This window comes from Aythya fuligula, chromosome 5 (assembly GCF_009819795.1).
Source record: "Aythya fuligula isolate bAytFul2 chromosome 5, bAytFul2.pri, whole genome shotgun sequence".
NCBI lineage: Eukaryota > Metazoa > Chordata > Aves > Anseriformes > Anatidae > Aythya > Aythya fuligula.
In genome coordinates, this window is record NC_045563.1 from 38,377,001 (window position 1) to 38,389,417 (window position 12,417).

Here is a 12,417-nt window from a genome sequence, read left to right on the forward strand (position 1 = left end):
CACATGTTCTTTCAACATACATTTCAATATGAAAAAGAAATAAATGTTCACAGAAAAAAAAAAAAAGGTTATATTTTAATGTATACTCACGTATCGGGGTAGGTATGTGGACACTTGACCCACAGATCAACTTTGGCATATACTTCATTACCACCAGTCAATCCCTGAGGATGCAGAACTAAATTAATTTCAGGAGGCTGTCGTACCTAAAATGGAAAACAAAGCTTTGATTTAAAAGTTTTGTTGTTGTTGTTATAATGGAAGCAGGAGTTATTGCACACAACTCTCACAACCTGTATCATGGCAGAATTCAGGTTAGACCATCCAAACCATGGAAGTAATACATTAAAGTGTTGATGCTGCTCAATGAAGGTGAGGTGGTTCTTTACCACAGCTTATCTGATAAATTTGCAGTTACAGTTAATAGAAAGATGAGTCAGGCTAAGCAAAGAGGAGGCTTAATAATAAAATCTTCCTATTTTGCTTACTGTAGGCTAGTAGTAGAAAAAAGTTAACAATCTGTGACAGATTATTTGTGGAATATCGCAAATTAATACATTCAACATACGAATAAAATTGTTTCTTTTCTGTTTGTTTTAGCTCACTAACAAACACCAATCATTATTTTCTGACATGACGATAGACGATAACATCACATCTTGCATGGCCAAATAAATAGTAGATTTGTTGTATTTATATTTTTATTTTTGACATAAAGCGTAATTTTAACTAGCATTGCCCTTCCTGCCATTCTCTTGAAGGTTTTTTTTTGTTGTTGTTTTGTTTTGTTTTGTTTTTGAAGTAGAACATTCCCATATAAACATTCTAAACTTTTTCTTTTCAAGTAGATTTTTTTTTTTAAAGGGAACAGACCTTAGTAATGTTAGGAGCAGGTATGGAAATAAGATGACGTAGAAAAACACATACGGGAATGAGTTAAAAGATGGTCAATATCCCCTCTACTTTGCCTTTGCATTTCCAAGTGGGAAAAGTACAGGTAAAGTCAAAAGCATGTCAGGTATAAATTTAATAGGGAGGGAGACCAGCAGCACTGCTATGAACTCTAAGAACTTGGGAAGTTACTGACATTGCTAGCATTAAATTCCAGTCCCTTTCCTCCCCCCAAAAAAGTCACCAGTTTCTGCAAGAATTTTAGGTTAGGGTATATGGCAGAAAAAACATTAGCAGCCATGATACTTTGTAGAAACTAAAGCCAAAAGAGGACAGACAGACAAGAGTAACAGTGAAGTTTTGGGGGACTGATGTAAGTAACCAGTACCTCCGGGTACAGGAGAACAGTGCCACCAGATGCAGCTGGAAAAAAATTCTCAAGAAGACATTGCAGACATGAAAGAGAAATGGAAAAGAGTAATGAGTAGCTGACCTGGGCAATCAATTGTAATTAAAAAAAATAATAATACTGTAAAAAAATAAAGTGTAAGTATCAAGTTCTGATGGAAAACAGCCACAGTGAGAATAAGCCACAGTATAGAGTGAATGTGCAGAGATCAGCAACACGTATGCCGACGAGATGAATGAGATAAGCAGGTATGTAATTAGTCAGCTAAAGAATAAATTCGGAAGCATTAAAAAATAAAAAAATAAAAAGCCAGTTAATCAAAACCCGCTCTGTTCCTCTCCAGAACGGAGACCTGTTTCGCTGGGCTTCCCGTTCAGCCGGGAGGCAGGAGGACGAGGGCCCGCGTGGATAAAGCAAACAGTAAATGAAATAAAGCCCAGCGAGGCGGGCGGATGCAGCACGGCCACCGAGCGCCGCCGCCTCCCCGCACCGGGCCGCGGGGCCCCGCTCGCTACCTTCCAGGCCCGGCCCTGCCGCAGATCCTGGAAGTCCTGCCCGTAGATGGACTCCAGCGCCTGCAGCTCGTTCTCCTGCCGCAGCTGGTAGCTCTCCGGAGGCTCCGCGGCCGCCTCCGCCGGCAGCTGCTGCGCGCCGCTCGGCCGGGCCATGTCAGCTCCCCGGGCGGCGGCGGGCGGCCGCCATGGCGGGCGGCCCCGCGGCGCTGCCACCCTGCGAGCGGCGCCGGCCCCGCGGCGGCAGCGGGAGGAGGAGGAGGAGGAGCCCCGGCCGCACGGCCCCGCTCCCGGCCGCACGGCGTGTCCGGGGGCGGCGGGGTGAAGGCTGGGCTGGGGCTGGAGCTTCTCCCGTGGCTTACACCCGGAGGCGGGGTGTGAGCACCGCAGGGGTTTCCTGGCTGAACGCCCGGCGAGGCCACGGCCTGTCCGCGGGTGGCTGTGGTGGGACGTGGCACAGAGGCAGCGGGGAGCTGTCAGGGGAGCAGCGGGGAGCAGAAAGGAAACGTGCTTTTCTTCAGCCTTTCCCTTCTGCTGAACAGACGGATGATGAGAAGATGAGGTCACCTTTTAAGTTTTGTGATCCTGACGAAAATACCCCAAGTAAATTTAAACATATAAATTCATGCATTAGGTGTGCATTCCCTGGCAAATGGAAACGTTCTAGTAGTCCATAGCTTGCTACCCTGAGGGCATATATCACCCTTCTCACCTTACTGACCTTTGTGTATAGGCTTTTTGTTCTAAGTAGACTACCTAAGGAGGGAGCTACTCTACTGAGTAGTTTCTATAGCTCTGTTAGTCCTTCTGAACGTGAGAACTTGCTACGTGCATACTTTTGTTTATCTTTCCACTTAATTTAATCTAAGATCACATGGTCCCAGCTGGTTTTATAACTTATTTATTAATTGCTAGTTTTATGACTCCATCATGTTATTAGTAAAAAGAAACAACCAACTTTTTGTAAGTGAAATTAAAGCCTAATTTTAACTGCATCACTGTTCTGATACTGTTCCCTGAGAATGCCCGGAAAGTGCCCTCAGTGATAGAATTTTTGCCTGATTTATATATATATATATATATATACACGCACATGTATATATATATATATATGTTTTATGTATATATATAGATTTTTTTTTTTGTGGGAACTGTGTGACCAAAGATGTTTATGTCTAACAGAGGTCTCCTTTTATGGCCAAATGTGACCTGGGGCACTGGCATTGCTCACTAGAGTTTCTTGCAACTGCTCTATTGGAAGTACTGGTGCAGCAGGGTGTGCTCGTCTGTCACTTTGTATGCATTAAAGACTAGAAATTAAAGTTTCCAGGCCATGGATTCATCTTCTCTTTCACACAAAGATGTAGCAAGTTTGGCCAATGTGAAGATGCAATGCATCAAGTAATTAAGAAACTTCAGTATAATTGTCTTGAACAGAAAGGAGGGCTCTAGACTTGCAAAGTGCTCTGTGCGGTTGGGTCTGGTAACATAGCGTACTGTTGCAATGGCCCAACTGTGCTAGTTGTTCCTGGCTTGGCAAAATTTTAACCAGTTGGGATAAAATGTTCTAGACCAGATGTCTGCCTCAGGCTATTCTATTTTTTTTTCTCATAATTTCTTCTACAGAGATTCATTGTTTCCAAGAAGAAAGCAGGAGAAAAATGTAATAAAAACGTGGTGAGAAATTATTTTTAAAAGTCTGGTACCCCAGCGGGAGCGTGAAATTCAATGGGTAAGAGAGGAAAAGACAATTTTTTCAGTGCTGCACTCAATGCTAGCTAGCCTTGTGAAAACCTGCATTAAAGTCAATCAAATTATAGTTTGAAGGGAGAAAAAAATATTCACACGGTCCATAAACATTTACTGGAGTACGGTGAACATCCCTGGAGCCCACCTGCCCTGAACACATTTTGAAATCTTCCCAAATTTGTCAGCTGTGGGACATGCACCTTGAGGTCCCTGGGCACACAGTAAGGGAGGCACATGGCCCAGGTGAAATCCAGCAAGGGCACACAGGACAAAACACAGGCTTGATTTTTAACAAGCTGCCCTCTGAAAGTCTTTAAGTTAAAGTGCTTTAAGCTGGGCACCTGCCACATGGAGGCACACTTGGCGCATTTAAACACACAAGTTTCTATGCCTGTATAGGATCTCTCCTGGCAGATTCAGTATTATACGTATTTCAACAAGCTCGCAAGATTTCAGTGGGTAACATACGTGGAAATACGAGAGTTTCGGGACCTGCTTTGAAACACCCTCCCGGGAAGCCTCGGTGCCCACAGGGGCTCCCGTCACGGGGCGGCGCCGGGAGCAGCGCGGCCCGCCCGCGACACACCCCGACAAAATGGCGGCCCTCGCTGCCGCGCTGGCCACGTGATGGCGGAGGCGGGAGCTCGGCTCCCCGGTGTGCCCGGTGGCTGGCAGCGGGGCTGTGCGGCTCTCCGCGCCGCCCGGGCTGGGCTGGGCTGGGCTTTCCCGCAGGGACGCAGGGGGCCCGTCGGCTTCCCGGGACTCGCCGACAAGCTGCTTTCCGCTGAGGGGCAGCTGGGGTGCGGCGGGAGCCCGCTGTCGGGAGAGCGGGCAGCATGAGCGGCGGCAGCGCTAGCGGGCTGCCCGCGGGGGACCGGGCGCTCTGCCTCGGAGCTACCGGGGGGGCAGCGGGGCAGCGGGGCGGGCGCTCCGCCGGCTCGCCCGAAAGGCGCTGAGGGAGCGAGAAGCATGGGACGGCTGGCGGCAGGGGACAGCCCGCGGTATCTCCTGCTCTCCTCTCCCGGCGGCATGACGAGCCGAGCCCGCTTCCCGGGACGCAGCAACGCGGCGAGCGGACCAGCCGGGGCTCCCTCCGCCGCCGCGCCGCCTCGCCCGAGCGCCCCGCTGGCTCACTGAGGGGCAGCGCCTCGGCCGGGGGCCGGCGGGCGGCATGGCGTGGAGCGGCAACGGCAGCGCGGCGAGCAGCGGCGGGCGCGGCGAGGAGCGGGGCTACCGGCACTTCGCCACCGCCGCGCAGGTCGTCATCTTCGTGGGCGCTCTGCTGGGTGAGTGCGAGCCGCGGGTAGGGCGGGTCGGTGCTGCCCGGGAGGGCAGCGAGCTGGGTTTCGGTAAGGCGCTGCGGCTGGGTCACTGGAGGCTGGTGCTGGACAGGGTGAGGCTTCTCACGCGAGGCTTGGCAGCGAATGTCTCCGGCTGGTGCAGGTGATTCCAGTAGGGCTTTGCTGGTGGTCATGGGCGCTTATTACCAAGGATTTGTTTTTGTCTGATTTTTTGAGTAATGCTAAAATCAATTTAGGCGTCTGTTCCAATTCATTCTAATATTGATTTTTTCTTGGCAGTGTTTCATAGCATGCTGCTTCTTTCTAAAATATATGGTGAGCGTTGTCTTGGAACAGCATTGAGCTCTGGGCTTGGTCAGTGATGGACTTACCTGTTATTACTGTCAATCATCAAGTCACTTTGCCTAGGTTATTCCTCTCTCCAGTGGGGATAAGGGTCGTTCTTCTGTGCTTTTTTTTTTTTTTATCATAGATAGCATGTGAAAACAGCCCTCCGTAGTGGGTCGCGTGGTATAAAACGATAGCCAGCAAATAGTAAGTGGGATTAATGAACCTGTTCCCAATACATATGGTCAACAGTGTCCTAAAAGCTACAAGATTAGGTGAAAAAAGTCAGAACTTGAGTTCTTGTTCTGTCTTGTGGGTTTACAGCCTTAAGAACTGATCCAAAGCCCTTTGGATCATGTGTCCAGGGTTACTTTCATGACAATAGCTCTCTATGAACACGCTCATGTAGTTAGGCATTCAGTAGCTTGGAGTTTCTATAACAAAATGAAGAAGACAAAACAAACCCAATCCAAACAAAGCCTTAAACTTAACAAGGCTTACAGTAAGTCATGGTTTGGCACTCCTGCAGTTTGCTTTCAAGAGATGGGCTCTCTTGATTTGGACCTGCCATAAGGCGCTTAGCGCTGATCATTTAGCGGGGAGGCAGATGAAGCAAAACTAGAGAGGAAATCATGGTAAAAATTGTGTGTTGTTTTTGAACTATGAAAACAACAGTAGTAGTCCAACAACAAATGTCGGGCCTCATGAATTTGCAGTGATGGAAACCAATTTTAACTTTTTTTTTTTGGAATTGCCTTATTTTTCTGTCTTTGGTGTGCTGTTTTAATAACACCATGTTATTGTAACAGCTGAAAACCTTAGTCCTTAAAAATGTCTTCCCATAGCATCTATGTGAATGTACTATTACTCCTTATTTACTGAGTGGAAAGAAAGCTGCAAAGAAGTTGCACCCCTTGTCTCCAGGACTGAATTTCAGTGAGTGCATACTCAGCTGTCATATTTGCCACAAGTTTTGCCAGACTGTGATTTCTCAGTTGTGAGAGAGATGTATGCTGCATTTTTCCCTCCTGTTTGAGACCTGTAGGGAGACTTGTAGCAAAAGGAGAAATTCCTGCCTTAGCTTTCCTTGTGTTTTGAAAAGACAGTGCTACAGTGAGTGTTTTATGATATCTGTTAAGGATGAAGAGTCAAACTGTTCTTTTTTTGCAATATATTAAACAAACACTCAATGATGTGTTTTTATTTTATGTAGTAATGACAATAATACTGGTTTCTAGAATTCTGTGCATCTGTGAAGGGAATTACGTAATTGTCACAAACTTGCCATAGTTTGAAACTGTATATGAGCTGTAAATGTAAGAGGATCTAATGGGTAGAACCAACCAAAATTACCGAAAGAGGCTAATTGTCTGCTATAGCAGACTTTTTTTCTTACTTTTTCTCCTAATTTATAGAAAGCTTTTATTACTAAAAACTTATCATTTCTTAAAGAAACAGATTATTCCATGTTTGGAATGGACAAAATTATTGTTGTAAAAATCACTAGTTTAGAGCAGTTACAGATGAGTTGTTCAGGTAAGTTGGTCATGGATTACTGATTTAATTAAGATCTAAGTACAGTGTTACAGCTTACAGTTTTTAACAGCTGTTCATGAGACTTTGTTTGCGCAACCTTGGTGCTGTTCCTCTTCTTCTTGCATGGAAGTTCTTGATGAGCAAACTACCATAGATTTTAGTATTTGAGGCCTGAGAAATAAATCTGTGTCTCTGTACTTTGAACCCAGCTGGTAGTACCTGTGATGCGCTCATTTGGCTGCAACCTGCTGTGAGGTTTCAGTGCAAGATGAGAGGTTTGGTGGATGGAGGAATTCAATCAATTTATGGTTCCTGATTGGTGTCTCAGTTCACTTCTGTGCAGGAAAGATTTGCCATGTTTTCAAGGCTTATATGCCATTTCTGTCTGTGGTGCTTGTCTGGACACGTGAACTGGTGAATTCGTTTGGGGAACTTTTGCACGTATTGGTGAACTTAGCAAATGTACAAGGTGAGGTATAAAGTATGTAAGGGACTAGAAGTCCTTGTAAATGTTATGTACCTGTGCAGCTGGTAATGATGGTGCTCATAGTAATGGCATTTCTTAGCCTTTGAGCTATCAATTCTGAGCGGGGCTGGAATAAAACAGTTAAAACACTTGCCACTTGCATTTCTCATTGAACTGTACTTGGATCAGGAAGTGCAGGGCATCTTGTGGTGGTTTTACCTTGCTAGGCAGCTGAACTCCACTGTAACTGCTCTCTCACTGACCTAGTACACTTGTAGAATAGTATACAGGTGTGGACATGTGCTGAGCATCAACAGTAGAACTAGGAAAAACCCATGCTCTCATTACTATACTTTTCTAATCTGTGTATACTTCTTCCTTGAGCTGAAGAGATGGTGTGCCTTAGGAATTCGTGAATGACAAATACATACATAGAGATATGTTTCTGGTGTGGTGTTAGGATAACTGCAGGTATGGTGGGATTAAAGCTGTTCATTCTAGGAACACTTGTAGGAGAATATAGAAATGTAGGAGAATGTAGAAAATAATTATGCTGCTTCTGTTCAACTCTCTAATATGACTGACTATTTTGGATAGCTAAGTTCCTCTAATTGTCTTAGTAAAGGGAAGTCTAATGGGATGTATTTCTATGTCTATGTGTAATGCAACATTCCAGTAGTAGAGAGGGAAAACTTTAGTGTTCCTATGTCCATGGGATGTTGGCTCCTCTTGCTGGAGAATAGTTGGTCTTCAGCTCTCATCTGTCTTGTTGGGATTGCAATGACTGTGTCCCAGAGCAAGGCAGGGCACTGATGGTTACGGATAGGAATACGCATTCTCACTGTGCTGGCTGGTCTGTGCCTTGGCCTTGTATGGATGAGGCTTGCTCTCTCACATCATACTGAGAAACTGGTTAAGTTCGTGAGCTTTCATGGGGAGAACATTTCTTGTTGCCTACAACCGCAGAGAAGATGAGGATTTGTCTGGATGAGGTGAACACCTCAGACTGCTTGCTTCTGCCATCGAGGCTGCATCTGGCTGTGCATGTAGGCCCAGGGGTGGAGAGCGCTGCAGGGGTATCAACAGATAAGGGATGGATAAGAGGGCTCAAAGGTGACAATCTCCAACATTTGAGAAGCATGCTGGGCAGCAGTTCGGTTTAATTGCCCTAGGGAAGAGTTTCTTGGTTGGTGTTTATTTTCTCCCTTCTGAGACCTGTGTAATCTGGCTACATTCTAGATTTTCTCCTTCGTTCTCTTGCCTTTATTATAAATGAAGTCTCAACTCAATCTGAATTTAGTAATATTTATAAAAGGAATATTTATAAAAGGTATAAAAAGCAAGTAAACAGCGCTGGGTGTGCGGGGAGTCTACACTCCACCAACACACACACGAACATCAAACATTCTAAATATACAGAACATTGCTTTTACATACTAAACCTGAGAATGCCTATACAATCAGAAAAGGTAACAAACAATCCTTTAAGTTCCATGACTTAACAGTCTCCATTTTCCATTCCTTTTGAGCAATATATCTTGCTTTAAGTTGACAAGCAACTCGGCCTTGGGCTCTTATGTATCCCATTCTTCCTGGATTGAAGAGAAGCATACCCATCTCCTTTTCAAGGTCAAAAGGCACGTCTGGGTCACCAGAGGGTGTAACAGCAAAGGCCTGCGATGGCTGTAGCGGCAGAGGGGCCCATGGCGTAGCAGTCGGATCAGTAAAGGAGCCCGCAGCTCCCTCACTGTCTGGCAAACCACAAGTTTCTGACTGTGGTCCCACAGGGCTCTTTAAGGCCTCAGAGACTGCTCGCCAGGTGCCGAGCAATCCCACTGCAACCTTGTCGTTTTTAGTTGCAGAGTCCCACACCTTGACCTCAATTTGGTCCCATGTTTCAGGATCGTAAACTGTCCGATTGTTAATAAGGAGAATAAGCTGACAGTCTTTGTTTCTAAGGACGTATGATTCCCCATAATGTGCAGCTGCTTACCAGCGAGGGGCAGTTGTGTGTGTGTGGGTCCGCTTCTCTCAGCTTGAGCTTCTTCCCAGCTCTGGTGCGCCTATTTCCAATGACTTTCTGTACAAGCTTCTCTGAGCTGTTTGCTGAGTTTGGCCGAACCCATCTTCATGAGGCGATCAAAGTGCCTGTTCCCATCCTGGTCTCTGTTCTGCTAGCCTGTTCCTTTTTGTTCCTTCTTTCTACTTCTTTATTGATGACATAACTTCATTGGGTTGCCTTTTTTTTTTTTTTTTTAATTTTGAGGGCAGGCTCCCATCTTACACCGTTCTCCCCACAGCAGTTCTTTTCAAAACAACTTTTCATTGGTCAAACAACTTTGAATGTAACAACAACAAACACCCAGAAACTTCCATGCTTTAACGGCTGGAGAACAAGAAACCTGAGACTGCATGGAGTCTCCCAAATCACCCTTCTGTGTTCCCTGTAAACTCTTTTACATTCCTGATGGCCTCATTGTTAAGAGTCTAATATTATCTCAACCATGGGGCTTTTCGACCCCCATGGCCACAGTCCCACATCTCCCCCTTCTTTATTAATATCAACCATTTTGTCGACACGAATTACCACTCCATATAGAACACCTTGAAGACCATGTAGTGGGATGGGGGCATATTTCAGGCTGTTTGGACTTCTAATATACACAGAGTGCTGTGAGGTTTAACTACTGGTGTCAAGAGTTGGACTTGATGATCCTTAAGGGTCCCTTCCAACTCAGGATATTCTATGATTCTATACTGTATGGTAAGACTGCAGCTAGCCCTGAAATTCATTTCAGTAATGCAGAGCAGACAGCATGCAAAGGGGAGTCACATGTGTTGGTGGCACTCATGGGCCACCTGTATTTGGAAGAGAGAGAGGCTTCAGATCTCTCAGGCTGAAGTCACAGCTGTGGGGCAAAATGCATAGATTGCTTCCCATTAAACTTAATTTAAGTTTTTAACTTGATTTTTTTTTTTAAATTCAAGTATTTTTTTTCTTGCTGCCACCCCCTGTTAGCATGAAAAGAAAGCAATAAAAAGCTGTAGTATGTTCTTGGCAGCTATTCAAGAATGAATGAACAATTTATGAAAATAGAGTATTTGAACAGGGTAACTGTGGGGAAAAACTAGCCATTATATTTAGGAGAATATGGAGTTACAGGTTTTACCCCTGTGGCTGTAACTCCTTTGAAAAAAAGGATGCATGTGGACAGTGACTTCTAAATATCTGACAATTGCTGAATGGCAAATCAAAGATACCTTTTATCCCCCCCCCCCAACCCCCGCCTTGTTTTAAAGGTTCAAGATGACATAGGGCTTCTTTTCAAAGCCAGTAAACTTTTAATAGCTTCCTTTAGTACAAGAGGATTCTTGAGATCACATTTGCAGTGAAAATAGGAACAGAGCAACATTGCTCTCCAAAGCACGTTTATCTCTTGCCATTAGAGGCAGACAGCCTGCAGGGACTGACTATTACTCCAGCACAGCAGCCAGACCTTTCAGAGAGGGAGAGGGAGCATTGCTTCGGGCCTCCAGCTGGGAGAGGTCGCTGGAGTCTGCTGCAGTTCAGTGCTGGCAGTGCGATTTTCCTACAGTTCACTTATTTACATACAAATCTACGTATCTTATAACTGCAGTTAAATGGCTGAGCTAATGATTTGTGCTTCTACTGAGTGTGCCGTGTGTGTAGCTGAATGCTCCTGCTGTTGGGCTTAGGCGAGATTATATCTCATTATCATAGTTTGTAGTTTTTATTCTTTTCATATTCCCCACATCTGAGAGTCTTTGTGTGATCCTGAGAATGAGCCTGTTCACAATTTTCATGTTAGTTCTGTAGATAAAACGGAATGAACTTCTTCCTTCAAAAAATTATTCACCCATTTTCCTGAGGACTTCCCAGGAGCTGTTTGGCTCCAGGCTCTCACCTGCCCTTGAATCTGATTTTCATTTCCCTGCCTTGATATCTGTGTAAAGCAGACACAAAATTAAATTTTTATGGCACCTGATTTGAGAAGATGTGTGCCCTTTTGGGGATCCAATCCTAAATTAATTGGCAGTCTAGGTAATGCATTTAAAGCAAATGCATACTAGCATAAGGAATAAACAGTTGTCTGGAATAGCTGTGAGGTTTGTCACAAGCATCTTCTATAAAGAGCAAAGCTGGGAGTCTTGCAGTAAAGAATATTGTAGGTACACAATTAATGGCTAGATGGAATTAATTTTTAAAGACAGAGGCATGTCTTTAATAGCTCCAGGTGAAATCTGTATTCCTGCCTTCACAATGGGTATAATAATAAAAAAAATAAATAAATGCATGAAAGGATCAGGGATGGAGAAGATGTTTTGTTTCTACTGGGGTTGCTCTTGGGAAAGCTGGAATTGTTTCTGGATGAAATTTGCAACCTAGGCAGTTTGCATGGATTGACTTGGTTGATTAGATGGAATAATTAAAGTTCGCCAAAGTCAAAAGCAGCATCAGGCAAGTGCGATGATAGGAGTGGTAATACTTGCATGTAATAGCAATTACGTGGTAATAACAGATTACTGCAATGCTATGACACTGGAATAATTTTCCTCTGCATTTTCCTGAGTGGCTCTAAGCCTCAGATACAACGGACCCTGCAGCAGTAAGTCCAGGCTGCACCTTGCTAAAGTCTGCTTGGAACAGGTTCTGTTCCTCTGCTTTTTGCGTGTTGTCAGGTGAGCTGCTAAGCAATTTTCTACGGAAGGAAAAACAAAATTTAGTGAACTGGTGAAGAAGAGGGATCGTGTGAGCCGCTGCGACCCCTGTTGCTATGGAGACCTTTCTCGTGTGCTTCAGCGGGGATGCTGCCTCTGGCTCTGGCTGAGGGACTGCTCGGATAGCTCTGCCACGCTTTGAAAAAGAGGCACTGAGGGGGAAAAAGCACAACTATTTGCACCAAAATCTGTGGGATGCAGTGATTTATACCAGTAATGCAAGTGGCTGATACTCTGGTGATGCTGTATGCTGGAGTGTTCCTCAAATGTCTGCTGGGGGGCTAGGCTGTGTCTTCAGACATCGCTTGTGTTCAGGATGTTAAACTGTTTCCTATTCAGGGAGGAAATGACTGAGATCAGTCGTTTTAATGTCTGTAGTCCCCATGTGAACACTTCAATGACAACTATGAACCAGAGCTGTTTCACTAAGCAACTGGATGTCATGTTTTGCTTTTCACTGGGAGTTGCATTTGCTCAAATGTCAGG

General features: G+C 45.0%; 2 protein-coding genes across 2 annotated transcripts in view; one reads left to right on the forward strand and one right to left on the reverse strand.

Moving 5' to 3' along the window:
• The window catches only part of EIF2AK4 (eukaryotic translation initiation factor 2 alpha kinase 4), a 38,352-nt gene extending 36,384 nt beyond the window's left edge, over positions 1–1,968 (reverse strand). Inside the window, exons 1-2 of the mRNA XM_032189503.1 lie at positions 1,816–1,968; positions 91–206 (exon numbers count right to left, since the gene is read on the reverse strand). Coding sequence (XP_032045394.1) covers positions 91–206; positions 1,816–1,968 — 269 coding nt within the window. The remainder of the gene's footprint in view (positions 1–90; positions 207–1,815) is intronic.
• Positions 1,969–4,732: 2,764 nt separating this feature from the next.
• GPR176 (G protein-coupled receptor 176) overlaps positions 4,733–12,417 on the forward strand; it is a 33,204-nt gene continuing 25,519 nt past the window's right edge. The window contains exon 1 of the mRNA XM_032188076.1: positions 4,733–4,847. Coding sequence (XP_032043967.1) covers positions 4,733–4,847 — 115 coding nt within the window. The remainder of the gene's footprint in view (positions 4,848–12,417) is intronic.